Source organism: Echiichthys vipera (assembly GCF_963691815.1).
Source record: "Echiichthys vipera genome assembly, chromosome: 5".
Lineage (NCBI taxonomy): Eukaryota > Metazoa > Chordata > Actinopteri > Perciformes > Trachinidae > Echiichthys > Echiichthys vipera.
This window is the reverse complement of record NC_139830.1, coordinates 10,203,103-10,225,499: the sequence shown is the minus strand read 5'-3', so window position 1 is coordinate 10,225,499 and position 22,397 is coordinate 10,203,103. Positions and strand designations below refer to the sequence as shown.

At 40.7% G+C, this 22,397-nt stretch overlaps 1 protein-coding gene across 2 annotated transcripts in view; it reads left to right on the top strand.

Moving 5' to 3' along the window:
• Positions 1-5,313: 5,313 nt before the first annotated feature.
• Positions 5,314-22,397, top strand: part of dscamb (Down syndrome cell adhesion molecule b) — a gene marked incomplete at both ends in the record, with an annotated part of 124,166 nt that continues 107,082 nt past the window's right edge. For both annotated transcript variants that reach the window (XM_083914539.1, XM_083914538.1), the window contains one exon: positions 5,314-5,356. In XM_083914539.1, the coding sequence (XP_083770665.1) occupies positions 5,314-5,356 (43 nt within the window). The remainder of the gene's footprint in view (positions 5,357-22,397) is intronic.

The window sequence follows — 22,397 nt, the reverse complement described above, 5'->3', positions numbered from 1 at the left end:
GTAAAATAAAGAGCACCGAGTACAGATCCCATGCCAGTGTGAGTATAACAGTCAGGGGAGTCACGACCTGGGGTGAGCAGTGTTCATGAATCGTCTCATATGTGCTCTTCTTCTCTGCTTGTATCCTTACACACAGACAGGGTGGCACATGTAAACACACCCACAAGACAGACACGCATGCATGAACACACAGCAAGGCCAAGACTGTCTGCAGCAGCCCAGGGGTCTCATTGTCACATTCACTTACCAATATTTAGGCATCATGCTGGGGGGCTAAAATGAACTACACCCTTCTCCTCCCCCTTACCCACACAGTAAACTCCAACCCCACCCAAACTCCACTCTCACTCCTCATATTCAAAGCATAGCTGTGGATAAACTGAGTTATGTTACTTGGACCATATATTTCTACGCTTGTGTATATCTAAATGTATGTAAATATGACCTGTTGTCATATGAGGATATATATCAAAACCACGATGACAAACTAAGCTATAAATAAGATGTTTTTTTTACCACAGTATTTCTCCTTTGTCATGAAATATAAACAAATGATGTTTTACTTTAAATCATACGTTTCTGTATGATTTACTGAAGTGATTAGCAGCTGACAAACCTGATCTATGTTTCTAATAATGCTATTTTACAGGAAGAGCTCCTCCGCACTCCAAACCGTTGAGTATCATAATAACTTATTTAAAAGAATTGCTGGCTTCAAAGGCACTGTATTCAATATTCCGAACATTAATGTAGCAGCAAACAACTACTTTCTATGTGAAGATATAGTGGAGTATATAGTCCCATATTGTGCTCATTTTTCAGGTTCATACTTGTATTTTGAGTTTCTACTAAAACATGATTTTTCATGTTTTAATGTTGAAAAGACACTTTATTTTCTCAAACTGTCCATCTGAATATATCTGTGTTCACCATAGACTGTATAAAAAATGGACGTAGGCTCTCCGTCGGGGTCCGTTCTCTCTACTTGATCCTTTGACTCCGCCTCATTTCCTCTTACCAAAAAAGAGCATCCATGAGATGTTGGGGGGAGGAAGATGCGTCCATCTGGCTGACGTATACCTCCGAGGAGAAGTGAGGGCCAGCGTCTAGCTGTCACTCAAGAGGCTGCACCCCTAATTATTCCTAAAATTTAACCTCCAATAAAATAAAAATTAGCCTGGTACAACAAAAATTCACCCCACTCAGTGTTGTCATGGAGATATGACCTAAATGTACAGAATGTTTTATTTGTAGCAGGCCTCAAATGGGTTTAATATGGTGTGAAAACGACCTACTTAACATGGGGGTCAATAAGAAATTGCTCTATTGTGCAAACTACTCCTAGTGGACACTCGGAGAAATGCAGTTTTTTGCACTTCCGTATAGGATCAACTAGGAAGTCGCTGTGGTGGGGGCTTGGTGTTCACCCTCTTTCTGAAACGCTCAGTTTTAGCGCCTGTCCCGCCTGTCAAGCCCCCCTCTCTAATTCCCGGTTGCTCTGATTGGTCAGCGTTTCCAGGTCTTCTGCATTTGCACCCTCGGCCTCTGTCATTACAGCCGGGGTATGACTGTAACAGTACTGTAGCAGAACTTTATATATATTAGAGTTGTAGCATCACAACAGTACAGAAATCCTGACGGCTCCTTTAAAGGCACAGGATGTAGAGAATTTTGATACTTTCACAGTATTTATATAGCACTGTGACCTGTTTTATAATCAAAAAAGACATTGAAATCTTACTTTATACAATATACACTTAGCCATATAAGGGCTTAAATATTGGTTTTGCAGTTTGAAAACATTTGCCTACATGCCTGAATATAATATGTGGGGGGTTCACCACTGAATACCTCAGCCCACTGCGGTAACAAGGTCAAGGCTCTTGTCTTCAGAGTGAAAATCAAGGTATTGTCTTTCACATCACAAGTAGCCTGTTCAGCTGTCTGCTGGGTGTAAGTGCTAAACACCAGCACCTGTTTTCCATAAAGATGGAAGTCCCTGTGTGCCAGCAACAGAAACATTTGATCTGTGTGCATCACCACGGTCAGCTAGATGTGTATGTTTCTACTGCCAAAATTACAGCAAAGCTATTTCATGCTAAACGCTAAAACTGTACATTTCTTTCTGTTCTTGATATTTACACGTTGTGAGTCAGGGACGACCTGCATACACGTGTTATTAAAAGCTTCCCCCTTAGAGTTGGATATTTATGGACGGGAGGCAATTACTTTTTAATTACAGTTTGAGGGGGCAATTAACCCTCACTAACCAAATATTAGACACTATATAGAGATCAAATACGTATCATACATACAGTACTCTACTTATTAAGGCACAATTATATAGATTTTTCTCAACCCAGTCATTTGAGAAATGATCATACACACCTGCTGTCATTTGGTCGTTGTAAGGTCATGTGGTCAGTGTTGATGTTACTATGTGTTTGTTTGCTGTCAAACACACTTGGTGAAACTGTGCTTATACTGAGCAACTCCCACGTATGGAGCGTGTGTATAGTGATGTGAGCGTGTATATACTGTACACACATAGCCCCCCTGCCAGTGATACCCTGGCCTATGTGCTGGGGTGGAAAGAGTTTCTTCTTTCCTGCTCAAATGGCTTGATTGTTCCATTTGTGGTGATTATAGTTTCCACATCCCACACAATCAAATAAAACCTTTTGATTCGCATTTCCTTACCTATTCCATTTCTTTTTCCATCTTTTTTAAATTTCGACTTCTCATAAAGTCTTGTTTGCTGAGCTAGATTATAACAACGTCTCATTTCCCCTAAAATGTCAGATGGCACCCTCTAATTCCACGGATCCCCTCTCCCAATCCCTTGAGCCCACAGGCAGATATTTTTTTCCTCCCTCTTTTGGTTTTGTTTGTCTTTGCTGGCTGGTAATGTCACCTTCAATGGCAAAAAAACCCATCTACCATTCAACATTGCTGAAGGCTGAACCAAGGAAGACTAATATCTCGCAGTACTGGTCTGGTTGATTAGCTCTAGGACATGGATAAGCTTTGCATGAACAGACTTTACCCTTGAGCAAGGCACTTTGCATTAACGTCCCCCACTAATATTGTTCAGTGGCAGTAGAAGATGGAGGTACACATATAACTGCAGTGCTGAGAAGCAGAAGGAGCATCTTGTGAGGAAAAACAAAAGTCTGGTAAATTTGAAGCCATGCTGCTATTGCATCCTCCCTCTAAAATGATCATATCTCACAGTCTGCTGCTGCTAACGAACTTACTTGCCCATCCATGCCAAGAATCCAGAGCTGAAACACAAGCTCAGTGCTCCTAATCCACTCTAAATGATTCACCCATGTTTCTCCTCAGCACTACAGAGACTTCAGCTTGTTTGGGTTTATCTTACAGCTTAGGCGGGTAAAAGCAAGTTAAGTGATCCTCTTACTTAGTTAAACATACATTTTGGTGTAACAATAGTTAAAAAAAGCAGACATCTGTGAATACAAAAAAGGGGAGCTATGCCATTTTAAGGCAAGCTAGGACAGTGTGTTCTGGTGCAGACTTCAGCAAAATGCAGAGCAGTGTTCGTCTGCTGCACTGGAGGGAACACTGAGGGAGACAGGCAGACAAGTGGACAGATACTGTAGACAAACAGAAAGAAAAAGGGCTGATCACGACCAGTAGAAGGCAGTGCCATGCCTCCATCTTTTCCAAACCCACAGAAATAGAGACTTAGTCAAGCATATATACAACTTGTCCCAGCCATACATAAACACCTGAGCTGAGCAGTTCTATAAAATGAGGGTAGACCATGTGATCCACACACAGATGTATTGTTTTTTCTATCTTTTTTCCACACTTTCAGAATGGTGGAGATCCTTTCCTCAGTCCAGATATATCAGCAGAAAATGACTATCCTGGAGTAGATAAACAAGATTTCACTTTCAGTATATTCTGTCATGTGGAATTGAGAATGAGATGCAGACTGCCCTGCTGGTTATATCACATTCAGGCCCACAGGCTTCCACTGCCTACTACAGCTACACCCTTGACTTCAAGGCAGGCATTAAAATGGAGGGGTGATGGTGGTGGTGGATTGAGGGAGGTGGTGTGTATGTGCCTTTGGGGTAGGGGGATGCTTTAACCCTGTATTTTCTGCAACGACTAACAAAATGTTCCCTTTTCCTTCTATCATTTATTCACATAATTGTTAAAGAACTTCAATCCATTTTAAAGTGTGATTCAAATTGAATAAAAGAAAGCCTACACATAGCATGCGTTATTGGATGCCCTTGTACATTTCCGTTCCTACAGAGAAACCCTCATCTGTTCTAGGAGAAATGCCATATTGGCTTAATTCAAGACGGATCTGGTATATAGTGCTGTATACTGAGTGTACCTGCACACCAGCAGACAGCGCTTTCTAATTGAGCCGGTACATCTCCGTGCGTAAAAATGTTATCCTAGGTGCCTCGGTGCGTCAGGTGCAGCTCATTTCCTTAATGCAAATGCTCCACTCTCTGTGTGCTCTCACCTCCAGTAGTACCTTGCCCTCAGGACAGACCGGTAACCGCCTCTGCTCCTTTAAGGCAATGAGGAATTAAAGCATCTGCAGGGGCAGGGAGAGGGTTATTCTGTGTAATGCTCAGAGTAAGTGTGGTGCGATTAGAGAGCGGCAGCGGGAAAGATGCGCTTGCTCGCCTCTTGCTGGACGCTCAGAGGCGATGAAGATGATCTGACTTTGGAGTCTCAGAAAAAAAATGCTTTTCGTTCTTATTCTGCCACCCTATCCCTCCCTGTTTGCTTCTTTGCTCTTTTAGTTATTTTCATTTTATAAAATTAATTCCCCCCCGCCTCCCTGGGGATTATCCGTCAGTTAGTCTTTTATTAAGGCAATCGGAGCTTTTTTTTAAACAAAGATTTAGTTTAGCCAGTTTTATTGGGTTTTTTTTGCGTTCATTTTTGTTTCAGGATCCGCTCGGCTACCCGGCTCTGACTCAGCATCACATACACCTGGGCTTCACCCCTTCAGCATCCTTTTGAATAACAGGGAGAAGCAGCAAGACGCGGAGCAGAGGAGGAGAGTCAGAGCACAGATCTCCACAAGACAATCAGAGGCGCATTTATGCTCCAAGCGCAAAGACAGGGCTCAGGAAAAAGAATCAGTGTAACGAAAAAGTAGGACGGAGATATTAAAAGTAGAGACTTGGAACGGTTTGCATCAAGACAGTGGCAAATGTTTAACCTTACCCCAAGCGCACAGAAGAGAAACCCAGGGAGGCACCGGTCGGAGGAAGAAGAGAAAGCATAGCTTGGGGGGATTGAACGGAGCAGGGCATGTGGATATTGGCTTTTATCTTTTTCCAGAGCATCTTGAATGGTAAGTTTCACCGACTCATCTTGTTTTATTTGTGCTCATTACCTATTGCAGAAGGCAAATCAGCTGACAGCTAAGTGACTGGAGAGGGAGGCTGGAGGTCACCTGTGACCCACATGAAATGGATTTTATATGGTTGTCAAAAGGCTGACACCCTTGATAGAGGGGGAGAGACGGGCGAGGCATGAATTGCGTTTTAAATCCTTTAAGCTCTCCTACAAACCATTAGACACAGCTCTGGCCTTCAGATATACATCCTGAACCAGATGAAATAAATACGGATACATTCTGTTTGCGTGGGCCTGTATTTAATTAATTATGTTGATTGTTATTGGTTGGATATGATTTTATAGGTTCAAGTTTAATAGTTTTTTCATTTACTACATCTAACAAGTGAAATTTGTTTTTGTTCCTATTAAATGCCTATAATGATACTTATTCTGTCACAACCTTGCTCCACTGTGGCCCTTAGTAATAAGTGACGTATTTGATATAATGGACATTTGGTTTAACCCCTTCCCCCTCCCCCACAGTGAGCATATTTTTCAAGTTTAAAGTGACCTAAATTATTCTAATGCAATAAAATGGCAAATTTGTATGCACATCTAAGGAATCAGTAATCCATATTTTCATTTTGCACGTATTTGATGTAAAATATTCTATTTTTTTATCACCCAGCCAGAATGTTTCCAAAATCTATACATCCAATTCTGTCACTGAATTGATCACATTTGGATGTTATTTACCTTTAAATTTAGTTTGTAGAGATAAAATAAGCACAATTTGTACAAATTGTCCATGGTATTGATACACTAAATTGAAAAAGTGTAATGTTGTGGATTAGACAGATTCCACAGAGGTCACATTTTTCAGGAAATGCAAACAGCTGAAAGTCTCATCCTCCATTCAAATACTGTATTCAAACACCCGGATTTGGTTGTGCGTCTTGTCTGTTCTCTTGTACATGTGTGTTTGCGTGAGTGCATGTGTACCAGTGCACACATGCATGCGGCTGACACCACGCACGCATATTTGTGTGCTCATATAGTGTATCTATAATCAATAGCAGAAAATTGATACAGTTTATTGCATTCACTTATTGGCCGGAGCCCCTTCTTCAGGGAGGGATTATGGCTGACTGGGTGTGTACGAAAACAGGGTAAGAAAAAAAAAAGGGAGAGTCGAAGAAGGCGAGGGAGAAGGAAAGAAAATGGAAACACGTCTGTGAGAAAACACATCAGGGTGACAAGATGGGGATTGTTCACGTAAACAAAATCAAGCCCGTGGTTGGCCGCATCTGTATTAAAGGGTCGAGGAAAGCAATATTCACAAGGCAAAAAATTTGGGGGATTTACAGGTATGAACACATTTAACCACATCGAGGGGCTGCGACATGATATGGCGGGTCCCCAAAATAGATTTCCCTTCTGGCTGGGATGATAAAATAAGGCTTCGAAATGGATTTTTGTTTCTGTGTCGTCGCTTTTTCAGTGCCGAGGCATCCCCCAGTCCTTACCGTTTATTGACACCGACTCCATATAAAATGGTATCTCCCTCAGCCCAGCTTGTGCTGAAACTCATAAAGGAACAATAAGGAATCCTCATTAATCATAATCATCTGACTCTGACATTAGATCAACTGCCATGCAAGATTGTGTCCGTTTATTGCATAAGGGATTATTGAGGAGGCCTGTGGCAAACAACTGATAGGGATTAAGCAGCAAGACGGCGCTGAGCGCAGACATTACACTTTTTGTGTCCATCATTCGCTCTGCAATCGTGGAGTTTTTATCACTTGCTGTTTGCGTTGTCATTTGATTTCTCAGTCCCTGTACAGGAGCGTATGACTTTGTCCTCTGCGGTTGGATGTTTTGTTGATTATCATGAAAATGAGGTGTTCGTCGGCTGAGCAGGCGTTGTCAGAATGAATGAATGACCTTGTAGATGGAAGCCGGCACAGCGATTGGATTCCAGACAATTCTTGCTGTTTCAGAGTTAGGCCTATCACATGCTCACTGGCCTGTCTCTATGGTAACCTCCTTAATGGGTGTCAGGGGCTGTGTCCGAAAACGTTTACTCATTCGCTCTATATGGGGGCAGAAACCTATACGGTGAAAAACAAACAATATCATGCAGGATTCAGAACATTCAGAGTCTGTGGTGCTTGTTTGCTTCTTGGCTGGATCATTTTGTCCACTATGTTTGGTGTCATAATGACAAATCCGACACCACTACAAAATGGCAGACGCAGGAAATAGTATGCTATCGGTGAGGGATTTGGGACACAGAGTCTGGCTCTCGTCGCAAACTTGAGTTGACCCAGAAGTGCTTGATTAGGAGCTAATCACATCCTGTTATGTCAGTGTGTCCGTAGGTGATAAGTAGCCAAATGGCAACCAGGGTTGTTTTCCACACTGCATTGTGGTCATTTCACTTTACTTAGGTTAATAGCTTCATGAACTCAGCAACCAATTTGAAAAAAGAGGAAAATAGATATACACTAGCATAATGTCAATAAAATTCAATTACTTTCATCATGTAAATGATTGTGAGTGTTATTTAAAGGAAGCACAAGATGACCACAGTCTTTAGATTGCTTCAGACATTAAAAACACATTTTAAAATGTTTAATCTGACATGTTCAACAGACAGCAGGCATATTAATTTTTGTACTCCATTTAAGAATGTATGCGTTTACTATTTCCTGTGCCTGTCAAAGTAGAATCTATAAATTCAGTCATCAGTAAAGGAGAGGAAACATATTAAATATATCTGCCTGAAAGCTGCCTCTGGGCAAAACCACAGCAAGCTAAACTGGCCTATACAAATTCTCATTGCAAAGATACAACGAGACAAGGCTTCTCGCACAGTCCCCATGAAGACTGCAATGATTTGTAGACATGCACACGGCTTAACCTGATGCTCGTGACTTAAAAGGGCTTATCTCGTACATCTTCAATAAATGAACATTTATGCAGAGTTCAGGGGATCATGCAATCAAATTTAGATCTCAATTAGCTGTGACATTTCTCGGGGTAAAGGCAGGTCCACTTTGAAATAAGGAAGCTCTTCCAAAGCATCCAGCCCAGTGTAGCTTACAGTACAGTAAATAGCTGCCAACATCAGTTAGCCTGCCAATTTTACATGACCCCACATTATTAGCAACCTGAAACACTGGATGAAAATGCTTCAGGGACTGGGGTGGATAGATAGATTGAACTTGGCTGTGAGGAGAACGGGGTAACTGGATTTTTTTTGCATGGCAATAAATCTACATGAAGGCAAAGAAGGCAGCGAACTGATGAGAGCCCCATTTGTTGGAGCTGTGAGGTGATTCTCAATCCTATGAAAGACGTCCAAAGATCAAGCCGTTCACAGGCTCCGTCCAGCAGTGGAGCGAAACCTGACCAGCTCTACGTTGCACTCACAGCCATTAGTCTGTTTACTAATTACCAATTAGGGTTTGGTTGCAGAAATGGTATCACAGCTCATGAAATTAAATTACCCCATGAAAACACGTAGCATACAGTCAAGTGATAGATCATCTTGTGCAGTCTTACTCTGATATGAATATCTAATAGGCTAAATTAAGTTTACAAACCCACTTAACTCTTGCTCACTTGTGTGAGTTATAAGAGGGTTTGTTGGGTTACATTCTGAACTCAGTGTGTGATTCCAGTTGAAAGGGCTGCTAATGTTGGGTAATGGATACCCTGATGTGTGATCATAATAGATATCCCCTAGTTCATACATCCCAGCTGTATAATGAGGGCTACTCTACTGTACCGTACCTCCTCGAGCCTGTCTAGCTCTATAATTAGGAGCAAGCTTTGGTGACGTGTGTGTGTGTGTGTGTGTGTGTGTGTGTGTGTGTGTGTGTGTGTGTGCCACATTTCACCCAATGTAAAATCTAATTACCGATCACACAGTGTCTGTCTGGATTCCACTGAATCAGAGGTGTAATTGCGCAAGCCTGCGTGTAAATGTCTCTTGCATTAAAATGTTAACGATATCATTTAGCATCTGCAGGGAAGAGCAGAAAAGCCCTCAGCACCCAGATGTAGGTGTTTGATCATGCGTGCAAAGTGAGGTGGTAGTACATCTGGCGGGGGTTTCCCTCTCAGACAGGGTTCTCAGTAGAGAGGATGTTTTTAATTCACTCAGCACCTGTCAAAGTGACATGTTATATTACTGTGCTGCTCTGCACAGGTGCGCTAGCAGAGGAACTGGTGTAAAAGCTTTATTTGACAGTTTAAAACAGTCTAAGTCAAGAAAGAGGCACTTCTGCTCTCCTCTGCAGAATCGCTTCTGTCTTGATTTAGTTTCAAAGATTTTAGCGAGAAGAGTGTAGAAGTTGAGAAAACGCCAAAGACATGAGACATCTTGACCCACGGCTAAAAGTCCCTCAACTCTCTCCTTGACCCAAAAGTCAAGGCTGTTGTGTCAAGATGTACAGCCTGGTGCCGATTCATTTAGTAGTAGTAGTAGTAGTAATATAGTGTGTAGGGCTTCGTGTTTTGTCCGTACTGTCACAATAAAGTGGTGCAGAGATGATGTATTTTTGTAGGCCCCGTGTCAATGTCACCACTGCTAGCTTCCATATTGTCGTGTTCGGCGTGCTGACTTTGAATGTCTGCGGGGACCCCTGTATTCTCATTTAGCAACTTTTAAGCAACCGCCTTTTTAAGGACCCTAAAAAAGCTTCATATTCATGTATATTTACTGATGTATTTTATGTGGTAGAACAAAACGTAAATAAATCTCTTAGCCTGTGTTAACCACAGACCTCATTTCAGGCGCCTATTAAAAAAAACAATTGACTTTGTGACCAGAACTCCATTCTGGGTTCTAGGACTCATTCCTGAAGCGCTCTATATCAAGATTAAGGTTTGCATTGAGAATACAAAACATGCTATCAATACTGTATTGTGAGATAAACCATTTATAATGTTCAACTGTAGTGGGTTTCTTAGCCATTACTTTGTTGCCAAGGATTTTCCAGAGATTCTCTATGGGGTTTAAGGTTTTTGTTGAAGTGCATGGTTATTTAAGAAAACATGCTAGTACAGCAGTGGTATAGCTACAGCGGATATTCTATCAAGTTCTGAATAGATGATGATCTCCAGTGTATATATATATATATATATCAAATATTGTTTGATAGTACGCATATTTCGACACATCAACTCTACCCCTAGGTATAATTATTAATCAACAAAAGACACAAACAACACTTTGAGATGTGAATTTTTAAATAAATATGAAGCTGGTCACAGAGCGCTAGTTAATATGACAATCTGCAGTGGTGATGGATTTGCTCCAAAGTACAAGTTATTATTATATTTCCTATTTACTGTCTATCTGCCGTATAAGAAAATGTTTTACATATGCAGCATTATAAACTTAATGCCTCATTCCAATACCAACTGTTTATATACTACTAATTTGCAAGAAGAAATAGGTTTTGCAGCTACCAAATCTCCCCCCAAAAAAAATCAAAACCATTGACGCACACTGTGTCCCATGTTTTCCAACAATATCCAATCAGTAAGTAAATTGTGATTACGGCCACAGCACAAGGTTAAGGTAAGAGAAAGATTGTGGCTAAATATTGAAAAGTGAATAGTGACTGGCGGGACTTGTTTACTTTACTACATTAACATTTAACCAGAATCACAAGCTTTTTCGAACCTTAACCAAACAGAGCACACAAGAACGGGTTTGCGTCCATGCAGTGTGCCCTCAGCTGGGTGTGTGTTGTACACTGTGCACGTTAGGCCCACAGTCCTTGTGTTGAGCTCCCCACCAGAGCTTTTGTTCATTGTGGAAGACAGGTGGCGTAGGTGTGATGAGTTTGCTATCCATCACCCAGCAAGACTAACATTCACGTCGGACCTCATAAATACTTCCTCTTAATCCAGTCCTCCACAAACCAGGGCGAGGCTTTGAACTCGACACACTCCGAGGCCCAAGGCTGAATTGATCCCGCGACTCCGGCCTGGGCATGATGCATGTGCCTGATGTATTGTGGCTCACTAACATGTCCGCCGCTATGTCTTTTTCTCTTTTTCCTCTCATATTTCATGGATTTCTCTTATATATTGTGACCTTAAAAAAAAAAAAGAAATGTCTCAGCATGTCTCTTCGACCTCTCTGCAGCTTTTCAAACATTGCTGCGTATTTCGCATCAACATCTAAATCAGATTATTCGCGGCTGCATTTCCAGGAGATATTTCACAATGTTTCTGATGCTCCATACAGTCTGAATATTAAAGTAGGCTAAGGGATAACGGAGGAGGCAAAGCTGGATAGACAGTGACAGAAAGACAAATGGGTCCAGCTTGGTTTCTCGACACTGCTCTTTATTTTTAAACCTGGCACAGATGCTAAGATTTAAGACCAAGTTAGTGGTGGTTATTTTTAGCCAGCCATTTTTAAAGTGCTGTCATCTCATTGGAGTTGAGATGAGGTGTGTGTGAGGTGTGTACAGTGGGTGCTTTGTTGTATATTTGTGGGTGTTTATGTGCAAGTGCCTATATACTGTATATATGGGGAGGTGTGTTCTTGAGTGAATGTGTGTGTGTGTGTGTGTGTGTGTGTGTGTGTGTGTGTGTGTGTGTGTGTGTGTGTGTGTGTGTGTGTGTGTGTGTGTGTGTGTGTGCGCGCGTGTGTGTGTGTGTGTGCGCGTGTGCGTGTGCGTGCATTTAATTGGGGATCCGGGTGGGTGGGAAAGGGTGTGACATGGAGTGGAGCCACAGGAGTCTGATTTATGTCCTTCTAGCCACTCATCGATCCCCCGGCCCGGTGTGAGACTGAGTGCATTGTCAATAATCTTAGCACTTTGTGGTATTCCTAGAATTCCCAGACCTCCTCTGCTCAGACCATGGTGTGATGCTGCAGTAAGCCATCTTGTCCAAGATCAAATAAGAGGGCACAGGGCCTGGCAACAGTGCATTTGATTGTAGGGTAGCCTAGCAGTGAATAGATCTTCTTCAATAGATATTGCCTTAGCTGCTCTGGTGAAGGAAATAGAGAATTGGATGTATTGTTTGTACAAAGGGAGGTAATTTGGACAGAGCCCTGCATGGGTCCCCTAGAAGCATGTAACTGTTTGTGTGTTGCTAAGTGTCCCTGCAGACTGTTGCCAGGATGAGGTCTATTATGTGTCGCTCTGTGTCTCTCTATCTAGACCATCCATCCCCACAAGTGATTATGCTAATTAGTGTTTGATCAGATGATTAAATTAAAAGTCGATTCATCTAAAGTACTAAATGCTCAGAATACATTTGTGTCCGCTGGACTGCTTGGATTCACACGGCACGGCCCTCCTAGTGTCCAAGCCACTAGAGGAGAGGAGAGGAGAGGAGAGGAGAGGAGAGGAGAGGAGAGGAGAGGAGAGGAGAGGAATTGTACAAAATACCTTTTTATACAGGTAGTAGCACATAGAGAAGGAGGGTCGTAATAAAGCAAGCTGGGAGGCTGAGGGAGAGAGGAGGAGAGAAACAAGGAAAAGGAGAAAATAAGGATGTGTGTTTATGTGTGTGTAGCAAGGGGAGGTGGGGGGGGGGGCTGAAAGGAGCCGTGCTGTGGTCCCCTAAGTGTTGAATAAACATGCTTGGTTTAGGGAAATGGCTGCGATAAATGTTTAATATGATAAGTCCATAAAGACGGTCAAATGAGTCTGGAGTATTAAAATGAGCATGGCACACAGCAGCAGTAGCAGCCGCTTTAAAGGAGGAGGAGGAGGAGGAGGAGGGGAAGGAGGGGGGCTGATAATGGCAGGCAGAGCTAACGGGATGAGAGCAGCCAGCTGCTGTGACATCAACATTAACACACTCCACCAGCTGCTGGTCACAGACGTCTCCTGGACAAAACAGGGGTGGCGGTATATCTTCAAAAGGCCGCCATGGCCTTATAAAGACATTATTACCTGTACTGCATTAGTAACTGCAGCATTCTTATATAGCATTTTTCAAAATAAAGTTCAAGAGCTAGAAAAAAACATGTGCATCAATGACCAGTTAAAGAGAAAATACAAAAAGAACAAGAACAATTATTTGGAATACAGTATAAATAACAAACCAAAGAGCAAGTGGCTATATTGAGTATCAAACAGTTAAATTACAGGGAAATTATCCTAAAAAGTCAAAGCGATGTCTAATAGCATCCCCGTCTCTACAAATAACTTTTATTTTCACTAAATTGCAACCGCAAATCCATTTTGTACGAAACAAAATGCCACCTGAAGGATTCTTTCAATCCAACCTTTTCAATTAAGACATCTGATATCTACAGATATTCACTGACAACATCTTTAAACATCTGCTTGTAGTGGTTAATTGAGTGGTTGTTTTGGTTTCGTTTAGGCACTCAAAGCTCTTTGTTGGATAGATTTCGGTCCAAAAGTCCAAAGTGACTTGACCACATTCTTTCCGTTACCTTGACCAAAGGCTTTTGTTGCCTAAACCTCACCACCCAGGATGCAATCCCCCGAGCTGTGGTGTCAAAATCCTGAATTTTGAATGCCCATCATCCACCTCACGACCACCTTGGGTGCAATACCCAAACTTAACACTGCCTTTGCTTAAAAAAACGAACAAAAAAAAAACGTTTCCACAGGCCACAGGACACAATCCTGACAGGGTTTCTCTCAAAGCTCTAGCTCCCACCACATATAAAGTCATTTTTGTAATCTCTCCACTATATTCTTGCTGCAGTTTCTATTGATTTGTTTTACTTTCTAAACCTTCACAAAATATGAAGGTTGAGGTGAATCTTTGTTTGGTGAAATGAAGTGTTGACTTTGGCCTTAAAAGCATGCAAAGGGATAAAATTCAGCGCACGGCGACCCATTTGACATAAGTTACCACCTAATAATACTGAATATAAAGGCATCACTTAAGGAGAAAAAGTTATTGTTGACACCATTTGACTAAAAAAATGATCCGGTAGTTATGGCTTGCTAACAGATTCAGGTAACACAAGTGAAATTAGATCCTTTAGGGCCACATGCTGTCAGTGTAGGGTCATTCTCTTCAGCAGCGTCTCATGTCGCAGCTCGTTTACACTAAAAACCTCCACAAACATCGCGCTACCTTTGCTGGCATGCAGGTGGACAGCGGCCATGTTAAGACACCATCGACAGCAAGTCTTTTGAAGGCCTTTAACCATAATGTTTGGTGACATGATGAGGTTGGTTGTCCAGTGTGTGCCGTGTCTACTTGTTTAACTGGGGTAAGGCCTCTGCCACCAGGCATCTGTGCAACGAGAACGCTGCTGCTAAATCATGTTATCAAGAGAGGCCGTGTATGCTTACCATTTGATTAGTTTTGGAGGTGATTTGATTATATCCACTCAAGTCTCAATCAGACATGTTAAAGTATTATAGTGAATTACAAAGGGAATCTTAAGACATAGAAGTTTCGGATAACCGACAGAACAATACTTGTCATTCAAATTGTAACATAATGATGCAGAATATTGCATTACTGACTGGCTGGCCACATCAAAACTAAGCTTGAATCTCAGTCTTAACAATTGTTTGATTTTGCTGCATAAATGAGCACATGAGCACTGGATATCATAATTAAATCATATAGAGAACTCCATGCATCAGTGGCAGATGTTTACCAAGCGTGGGCTGTGTAATGGTTTTGTATTATTGTGACTTTTTGTTAGTGGAATGGCAATACATTACTATCTTAAGTGAGTACTTTACTGCTTCACCTTCAATTATCTTGATTATTCCATCATATTGTTCCTTTCCTTTAACTTTTCAGCCCCTGTAGACCCATGGGTCTGTCGTTTCAACACACTGTGCTGCAAAGCATCATTCAAATCTTAAAGGTCACAACATTTCTAAAGATGACAGAAATCTAAAATTAAATTAGGAATCGAATCTACTTTCACAAGAATGAATACATACATAATGACCATGCATAAACCCACATACGTGTAGTATGTTATAGAATAATAATAATAATACATTATGTATATATAGCGCTTTTCCAGATGCTGAAAGACGCTTTACAATAGCAACTAAATCAAACAAAACAAAATAAATAAAAGAAAAAGAAGTTTAAAGGTTACAACCAAGATATCAATAATAAGAGAAACATTTACAGTGTTGCCTCAGTGTCACATCATGAGCAAAGTCACAAAGTGCTCCACACTAGCAAACAGCTCCTCAGACATCTTAACAACTTTTCCTTCAGTTAGCAGATTTATCCATTAAATAAACACACATGTTGTTGCAAACAAGTATAATGGCTGTAAATTAATGTTATATATTTGTTCACTGCACTTTACATCACACATACAACCACAAACCAAAATTAAACACAAAAAATAAAATGCGTACCTTTCCAAAGTCCGGGCAAAAGAGGAAGTGAAGCTCGCTTGAGCTCAACAGACAGCTTTTCAAAATAAAAACATGATAACACTTCCTGCTACAACCCATTTATCGGTGAGCAACCTTAAATTAAACACTGATAAGTCTCATTACTCAGTCTGTTGACATATCACAACACTCTTAGATAGATTTAATAAAAAGAAAGAAAAGTGCATACATACTGTTTATCCGACTGCATTCAAAGGATTCTGCTTGTCTTTTTGGCAGTCTGTGTGTTACTGCCTCACAGGAATAAATCCGCCATATACAAGTATTTATAAATATATTCGTACCGTTCGTCAAAAGGATTAGCATTAGCTTTCTATAAATACACAGTTTTTCATCCTTGTTAATTAGGTTGAAGTGAGGCAACACCACCGCGCTGCTCTCCTCAGTTCTTGGTTAAATTAGAAAATTATTTTAATTAATAGGTGTGATTGCAGGTGTTGAAATCTTAAATAATGTATAATGACTTCCTTCTAATTGCAAAGGCTGCTGCAGATCAGTAGGAGGTTCACACACAGAGTCAACATACAGGGAAGTGGTTCAAAAGTAACTTTTAAAATGTGGTTGCTAGGCTGGTAACCAGGCATCAGTTTTTGGTTTCTGAAAATGAAAATATGGTTCCCATTTGTATTCACCCTATAAAATGAGTAATTGAGATACTATGCAGTTAAATGACTACTTCATAATGTAAATGTGACATAAAAGAATAGAAGCTTTATTACACTAACCAAACAATATGTTTGTGTTCTTCAGTCCGTCAATCTGTGCGACAGCTCTTGCAGCCTCCTCCTCATTATGTCCTAAACTAGTTAACTTGATGCGTCACTTATCGTGGTGTAAGTTGTACAGTATCATATCGTTTTCCGTACAGTCCATAGATGCTGAGATATTGCGCCTCCCAAGACCTCATAAATTTCCTTTCCTTTTTTTTCGTTCAGGTTCCTCCGTTTTTTTGTCAGTTGAATAAATTTGCACGAGTTTGTGATGTTGACAGGTTAGTCAAACGACTTAATTTGCTTCGCCATTATCTCTTAAACAGATGCCTGTTCTCACACGCATGTGAACACACCAATACGCCTGCAGCATTGTCTTTGGGGTGCACGTTTTGCTGTCCCTATTTTTGTGGTTGCCATTGATGAACAAAATCCCAGAACTGATGACCAATCTCTCAAAAATGGTTTCCAATGGTAACCTGGAGACTGTAATTGAGTGAATCTATGTGACACTTGTGAATGTAATCTTTGTTTTATTTACTTCATTACAGACGTGGACTTTTTGTGCGCTGGCTGCAATAGCAATATAACATTTTTACTCGTGCAAGTTTGTATTCATCAGCGGCAGCAGCAGAGGGAGCTGCTATGGTTTGCTACAGTATAATCCCTCATCAGGTCCTCTCTTATGCACTCATCATCAGTAGCAGCATAATTTAGACATCACTGTCTTTATCACTCAGTTTTACTGAAGTGAGAAACAGTCCAGGGTCTCTAGCTTCCCCTTGATGAGACAGCCAGCCACTCTGGCCCATTTAAGACGTGAAAATAGACCGGGGAGGAGGAGGCTCATCTGCTGTGGGGGCCTCGTTTTAGGGTTGCCCGCCCCTCCTAGACATCAGAGGACAGATCTGTCGGTGTGGATCAGCAGCTTGCTTACAGCCAACCCGCTCTACTGTCACAGCACTGCTTAATATTCATGAGAGCAAATTGGAAGACAGTCATTTAACTTCCGTGCATGGTGTATAGCCTCTGGGCAGATCAGATCAGTGGGAATGCTTACTCATACTGGACTGCCTGGCCCGGAAGAGTTGCTGTCTGCCTGTCTCAGAACTTCTAGCTGATATATAATGGCATTTAAGATAAACTAACATTAGAATATATATATTTTTTAACTAATTTAATCCACTTTAATGAAAAAGAAAGCTGCATATTAAATGTGGGTCATGCACAGGTCAAAGTCCTATTTATAGCTGCAGTGAACACATCTTGATCACATGCTTTACATCATACATATGCTGCTATCCATAAGACTATTATAGGAATAGGAATGTGTTCAAGTGGAAATTTGCTGTGGCTACTGTGACTCTTGAATGTGAGTGGGCCAGGTATGATCTCCCCATCCGAGGCAGGCAGACTTGCCCTGAGGGCACAGAGCAGAGAGTTGCTTTAATTACCCAGGGTTCCCGCTGTCACATTGTCACTGTGAAGCACCCGGTGCCACGCTGCCATGTGGTGCAGAGTCCCCCTACCGCGGTGGCGATGACAACTCAGACAATGGCTCTGCTCGCTGAACAGATGCAACGCGAGTGCCCTCTGAAATATGGGAAGCTGAATCAATCCCACTGTCTCTCTGATTCTCTCTTTGCCTCCTCTTGTTTGCTCTCCCCTGTTCTTTCTTCTTTCCGTGTCAGAGAGTGTTCATGAAAAAAGCTAGCGGCTGCATGAAAGACAGAATATGTGACTATGAAGTGAGAGTTAATAGGTTGTCACCAGTTTTCCACATGGCATCGGGACCATTCACTTAACGCTGCAAATACACAAGAGGAGAAATCACACCAACGCTACGTGACTTTTACATGCTTTGATCAGGTGTTCGAGTAGCAGTTTCCAAAATAGCTGAGCTGTGAATGAAACATTGAAAATGCCTTTTTTGTTGCAACTTCTTCATACTTTTGATTCTACAAACAGCTAGTTAGTGAATTCATTTTTCCCTGCTGTTCCCTCCCATTGGCATTGATTGTACGTTTACTTAAATGAGCGCCCCAGTGGCTCTAAATGCGCACTGTCATGGTTGGTTACACCCTGTCAACTGATCAGCTCTATTGTGTGAATGATCACAGTCCAGTGATGATGCTGAACCATAGGTGTTGTCATATAGCACTGTAGCTCTATGGGAACGTTACTGCGGCTGCTTTCCCAAATCACATTTTAAATAATAAATCATCATTTAGTCGCTTAATATTGGAAAGAAGACAACAGACAACAGTTGACACAAATAAGTCTGCTCCGGTTTATAAAATTCATAATCGGTCAGTCTGCATTCAGATCAGAAAATGTAAAGCCTAAGATCGGCATGATTTTTGTCTAAGAAACTTCTAGCATCTACCAAAAAAAAAAAATTGTTTCATTATTATCTAATATTTGAATGGATGTTGGGTAAATGTAAAGGTTTAATCTAAGGCCTTGCAGTTGTAAGCTATATGTTATGTGTATAGTTTCTAAAAACGTCCCTAAACACACATTTCATGTCACATTTCACGGTTGTCTATTGAAGCGGCAATCTGAAGTGTCGTTAAGCAAGGCACTAGTTTTCCAATATCTTATTAAATTAGTCAAGAAGATCTGTGGATGTGTGTAACTGTTATATGTAGCAAACGCGCTCATCAAAGCTCACGAGTAGACAAGAATTATACCTTACTTTTGAAGCGAAATACTTGGAAAAAAGCTGCTCTAATCAATATTTCTGTATGATCAATCGATCAGATGACTGTGTAGATGGTCGTGTTGAACCCACAGAAAATGATCACCGACTCTGCAGGTGTCTTTTTACATCTTATAACTGACTGTTTTGGTTTTATGTTCCCACAACTTTACTGTTTTGGTTTATTTCTACCGCTCTGCTCGGATGTTTTCAGTTACAACAGGCAGCTGTTATCTGCCCAAAGACTTTGTGTACAGGAAGCAGCTATCTGGTTAACAAAGTGGAGCATTTAACAGCTAAAGACCCAGATATTTTCCTCAGGGGTTGGTGGAGACCAAAAACGGAGCTAAAAGAAGATCAAATTTTGTATTTACATTCGCCAGATAACCAGAAACACGACAAATGATTGATATTGTTGTTCTGTAACTGCTGGATGGGATAAACAAACACTAGCTATGCCGATAACCATTATGCAGAAAAATGCATGGAAATTTCTGCAGTGCAAAAATGATTTTGTTGTATGTAGGTGAAATCTTATTTAGTAAGAAAACCAACAAAAACTACGACAATAAGCCTAGATTAGAAAAAAAACCCAGCAAACATCTTAAGAGTAAATGGAAAACTAATGTACTCCTAAGTTACTTGTTATGTAATGCATGTGTCATCCCCACTAATGTTTATAAGGGCGGTAGTTTATTTGGGTGGTAGTTTGGTATTCTAGCTCTTCTTCTTGCCCTGAAGCAGAAAGATTTAACGGAAACAGCTTTTTTATTTCTTCCTTTCTCCCTGAAGATATCCCATAGGAAAAAAAAAAATCATGGTCAATTATAGATGCATATAATGCATTATTGAACAGTGTCATTTATTTCACCTTTACGGTTGAGCTCATGAAAAATTATGCCAATTACCGATTTCCTCTCGGGCAATGTAGTAAGTGGTTGGGCCCTGAGGCCGTTTGTTGGGGCATGACACGCTGCTCTTTGTGAGGTCTGAGGGGGTGATGTACCTGCGTCACCGGACCATTTGTGGCCTGGCTCCTGAGCTTAGTCAATTAGGAAAACGAGTAGCGCAGCGATATGCACCCTTTCACCAGAGTCCATTTCTTTTTTTTAATTAAATCAACCCCGCTATCACTCAGCCAGTCTAAATTGAGTTGCTCTCACATACTTTTCATATGTGAAATAGACGAATATCAAAACGGCCATGACATAAATCCTAATCCAATTTCTCCGATGCTTGCACAGAATAGAAGCTTTCCAAGCAACCACACACTTCTTTGATCTACTCTCTCTCCAGCCTTCTGCTATTGTGGCGATGTAGCGTTCAAAGTATCAATTAACTAAGTGCCCAAATTGTATTTGCAGAAAACTTTGATGTATGTCAGTTGTGTCTGTCAAATTTTTTTTAATGAAGACATTTTTGCAAATTATTTTCTTCCAAATATCTTTGTCTTCACATACATCCCACTATCCCGTCTATATGATCATACAATATCATCAAAGCAGGATCTCAGACAGCATTTTGCTTGCAATATGAATACATAAGCCCCATTTACAAAGAGTCTTCAGTATAATCACCAGAACATTTCATGTTTTATACACAAAGAAAATGTCTAAGGTTGTGTATTTTAAAATATAGACATGAGTGATTTCAAAGTGTCTTCTCCTTTTCACTAACCTTGAGCATCGTCCATGAACAGGTGGGGTTTTGATCTCTCCCCCCTCATGGCTCCAGTCTGTATTATCAACAGAGCACTGAGAAGATTGATACTCCCCGTGCCAGCTGGAAAAAAGAGAATGAATCCGAATTTAATATGACTTTGATGTATTATTTTCATCTTGGCCGGTGCCACAGACCCACTGAGAACCCAGCACACTATCCCACCGTATTTTAAAAGATTCAAATAGGCTAAAACTTTTTTGATGTAAGAGACTGTACAGTATACAAAAGTTGCACTGCTGGGAGCATATATACTGTACTTCTTAATATTTTATTGAAGAGAAATATGTAAAAGAACCAGTGTGATTCATATGTAATACTGTATGCTATGTGAAATTCACAATCGGCCTTGTGAAAGCTAAGGTTGTCAATATGATCGATATTTCAGTACTTTTCAATACCACATGTTTCAGAATAATTCGATATCCACATCATATAGTATCGGAGGTATTACAACTGTTAACAAAGTAGTAGTACTATTTTTTTTACTGTAGTATCAAAAGACTAATCGAGAATCTCATTTCTTTTTGTGCATCGATGTTTAAAATGTTGGTGTGCAGTGCTTTTAGGTACACACTGTTTTTGTGGATCACTAACATGAGGGATTAGGGTTTAACCAATATAGGAAAAAAACTCTGTGTTTTCAGTTATCAATTCCCATAAGATTTTTTTTTCTCCTTATAGACAGACAGACAGACAGACAGACAGACACACATACTGAAATACACCCAGACTTGCAAATAAGCATCTCAAGCTGTATCAGAGAGTGAACATCATATGCACAGAAATATGTGCAGGACCAGAGGTGCATTGTTAGTCATCACCTTGTACAGTTCACAGATGGAAGTAACAAACTGTTCTGTGCAGCGGTGAGTCAGGAATGTGCATTGTTAGCATTTACAAATGAAATCAGCATACAAACAGAGACAGACAGTGTGCAGAGTCATGTAAATAGATGGATTCAGCCATCAGACTGTCCTGCTACTGAAGCTGTCAAGCCCGACACCTTGATACAAGCAGTACTGCAGTATTTCACCATCGTGTCCACAGGCAGTATGGTGTGCTTGTTCCTTCATTTATATGAAGTTAAATACATTTTAATTTGAAGAATATATCCCAGTTGTGGTCATCCCTATGTTCCCCGGGCAACATAGGACCCGGGAAACATAGTAGGTACGCTCCCTCCCAGTCAAGGTAAGTTTGGTACAGGGACGGCTAAAAACAACTGAATAGGTAAACACAATTTCAATGTCTGATATTACAAAAATATGACAAATATATGTTTAAAACAGTTATGACTATGACAGGTTTTAATTTAAACAATGTAATTTTACTTTATATTATTAATTGCGTCACCTGTGTTGATGAGTGATAGACATAAGCTACAGTCATTTCCCTCAGAAGCTGCCAGCTAGCCAAAAGAGACAAAAAACTACAGATTTGTTGCTGGCCTTCACTTAAAAAATATAAATAAAATCAAGCAGATATTTTAGCACATGAGACGCTAAATACTGG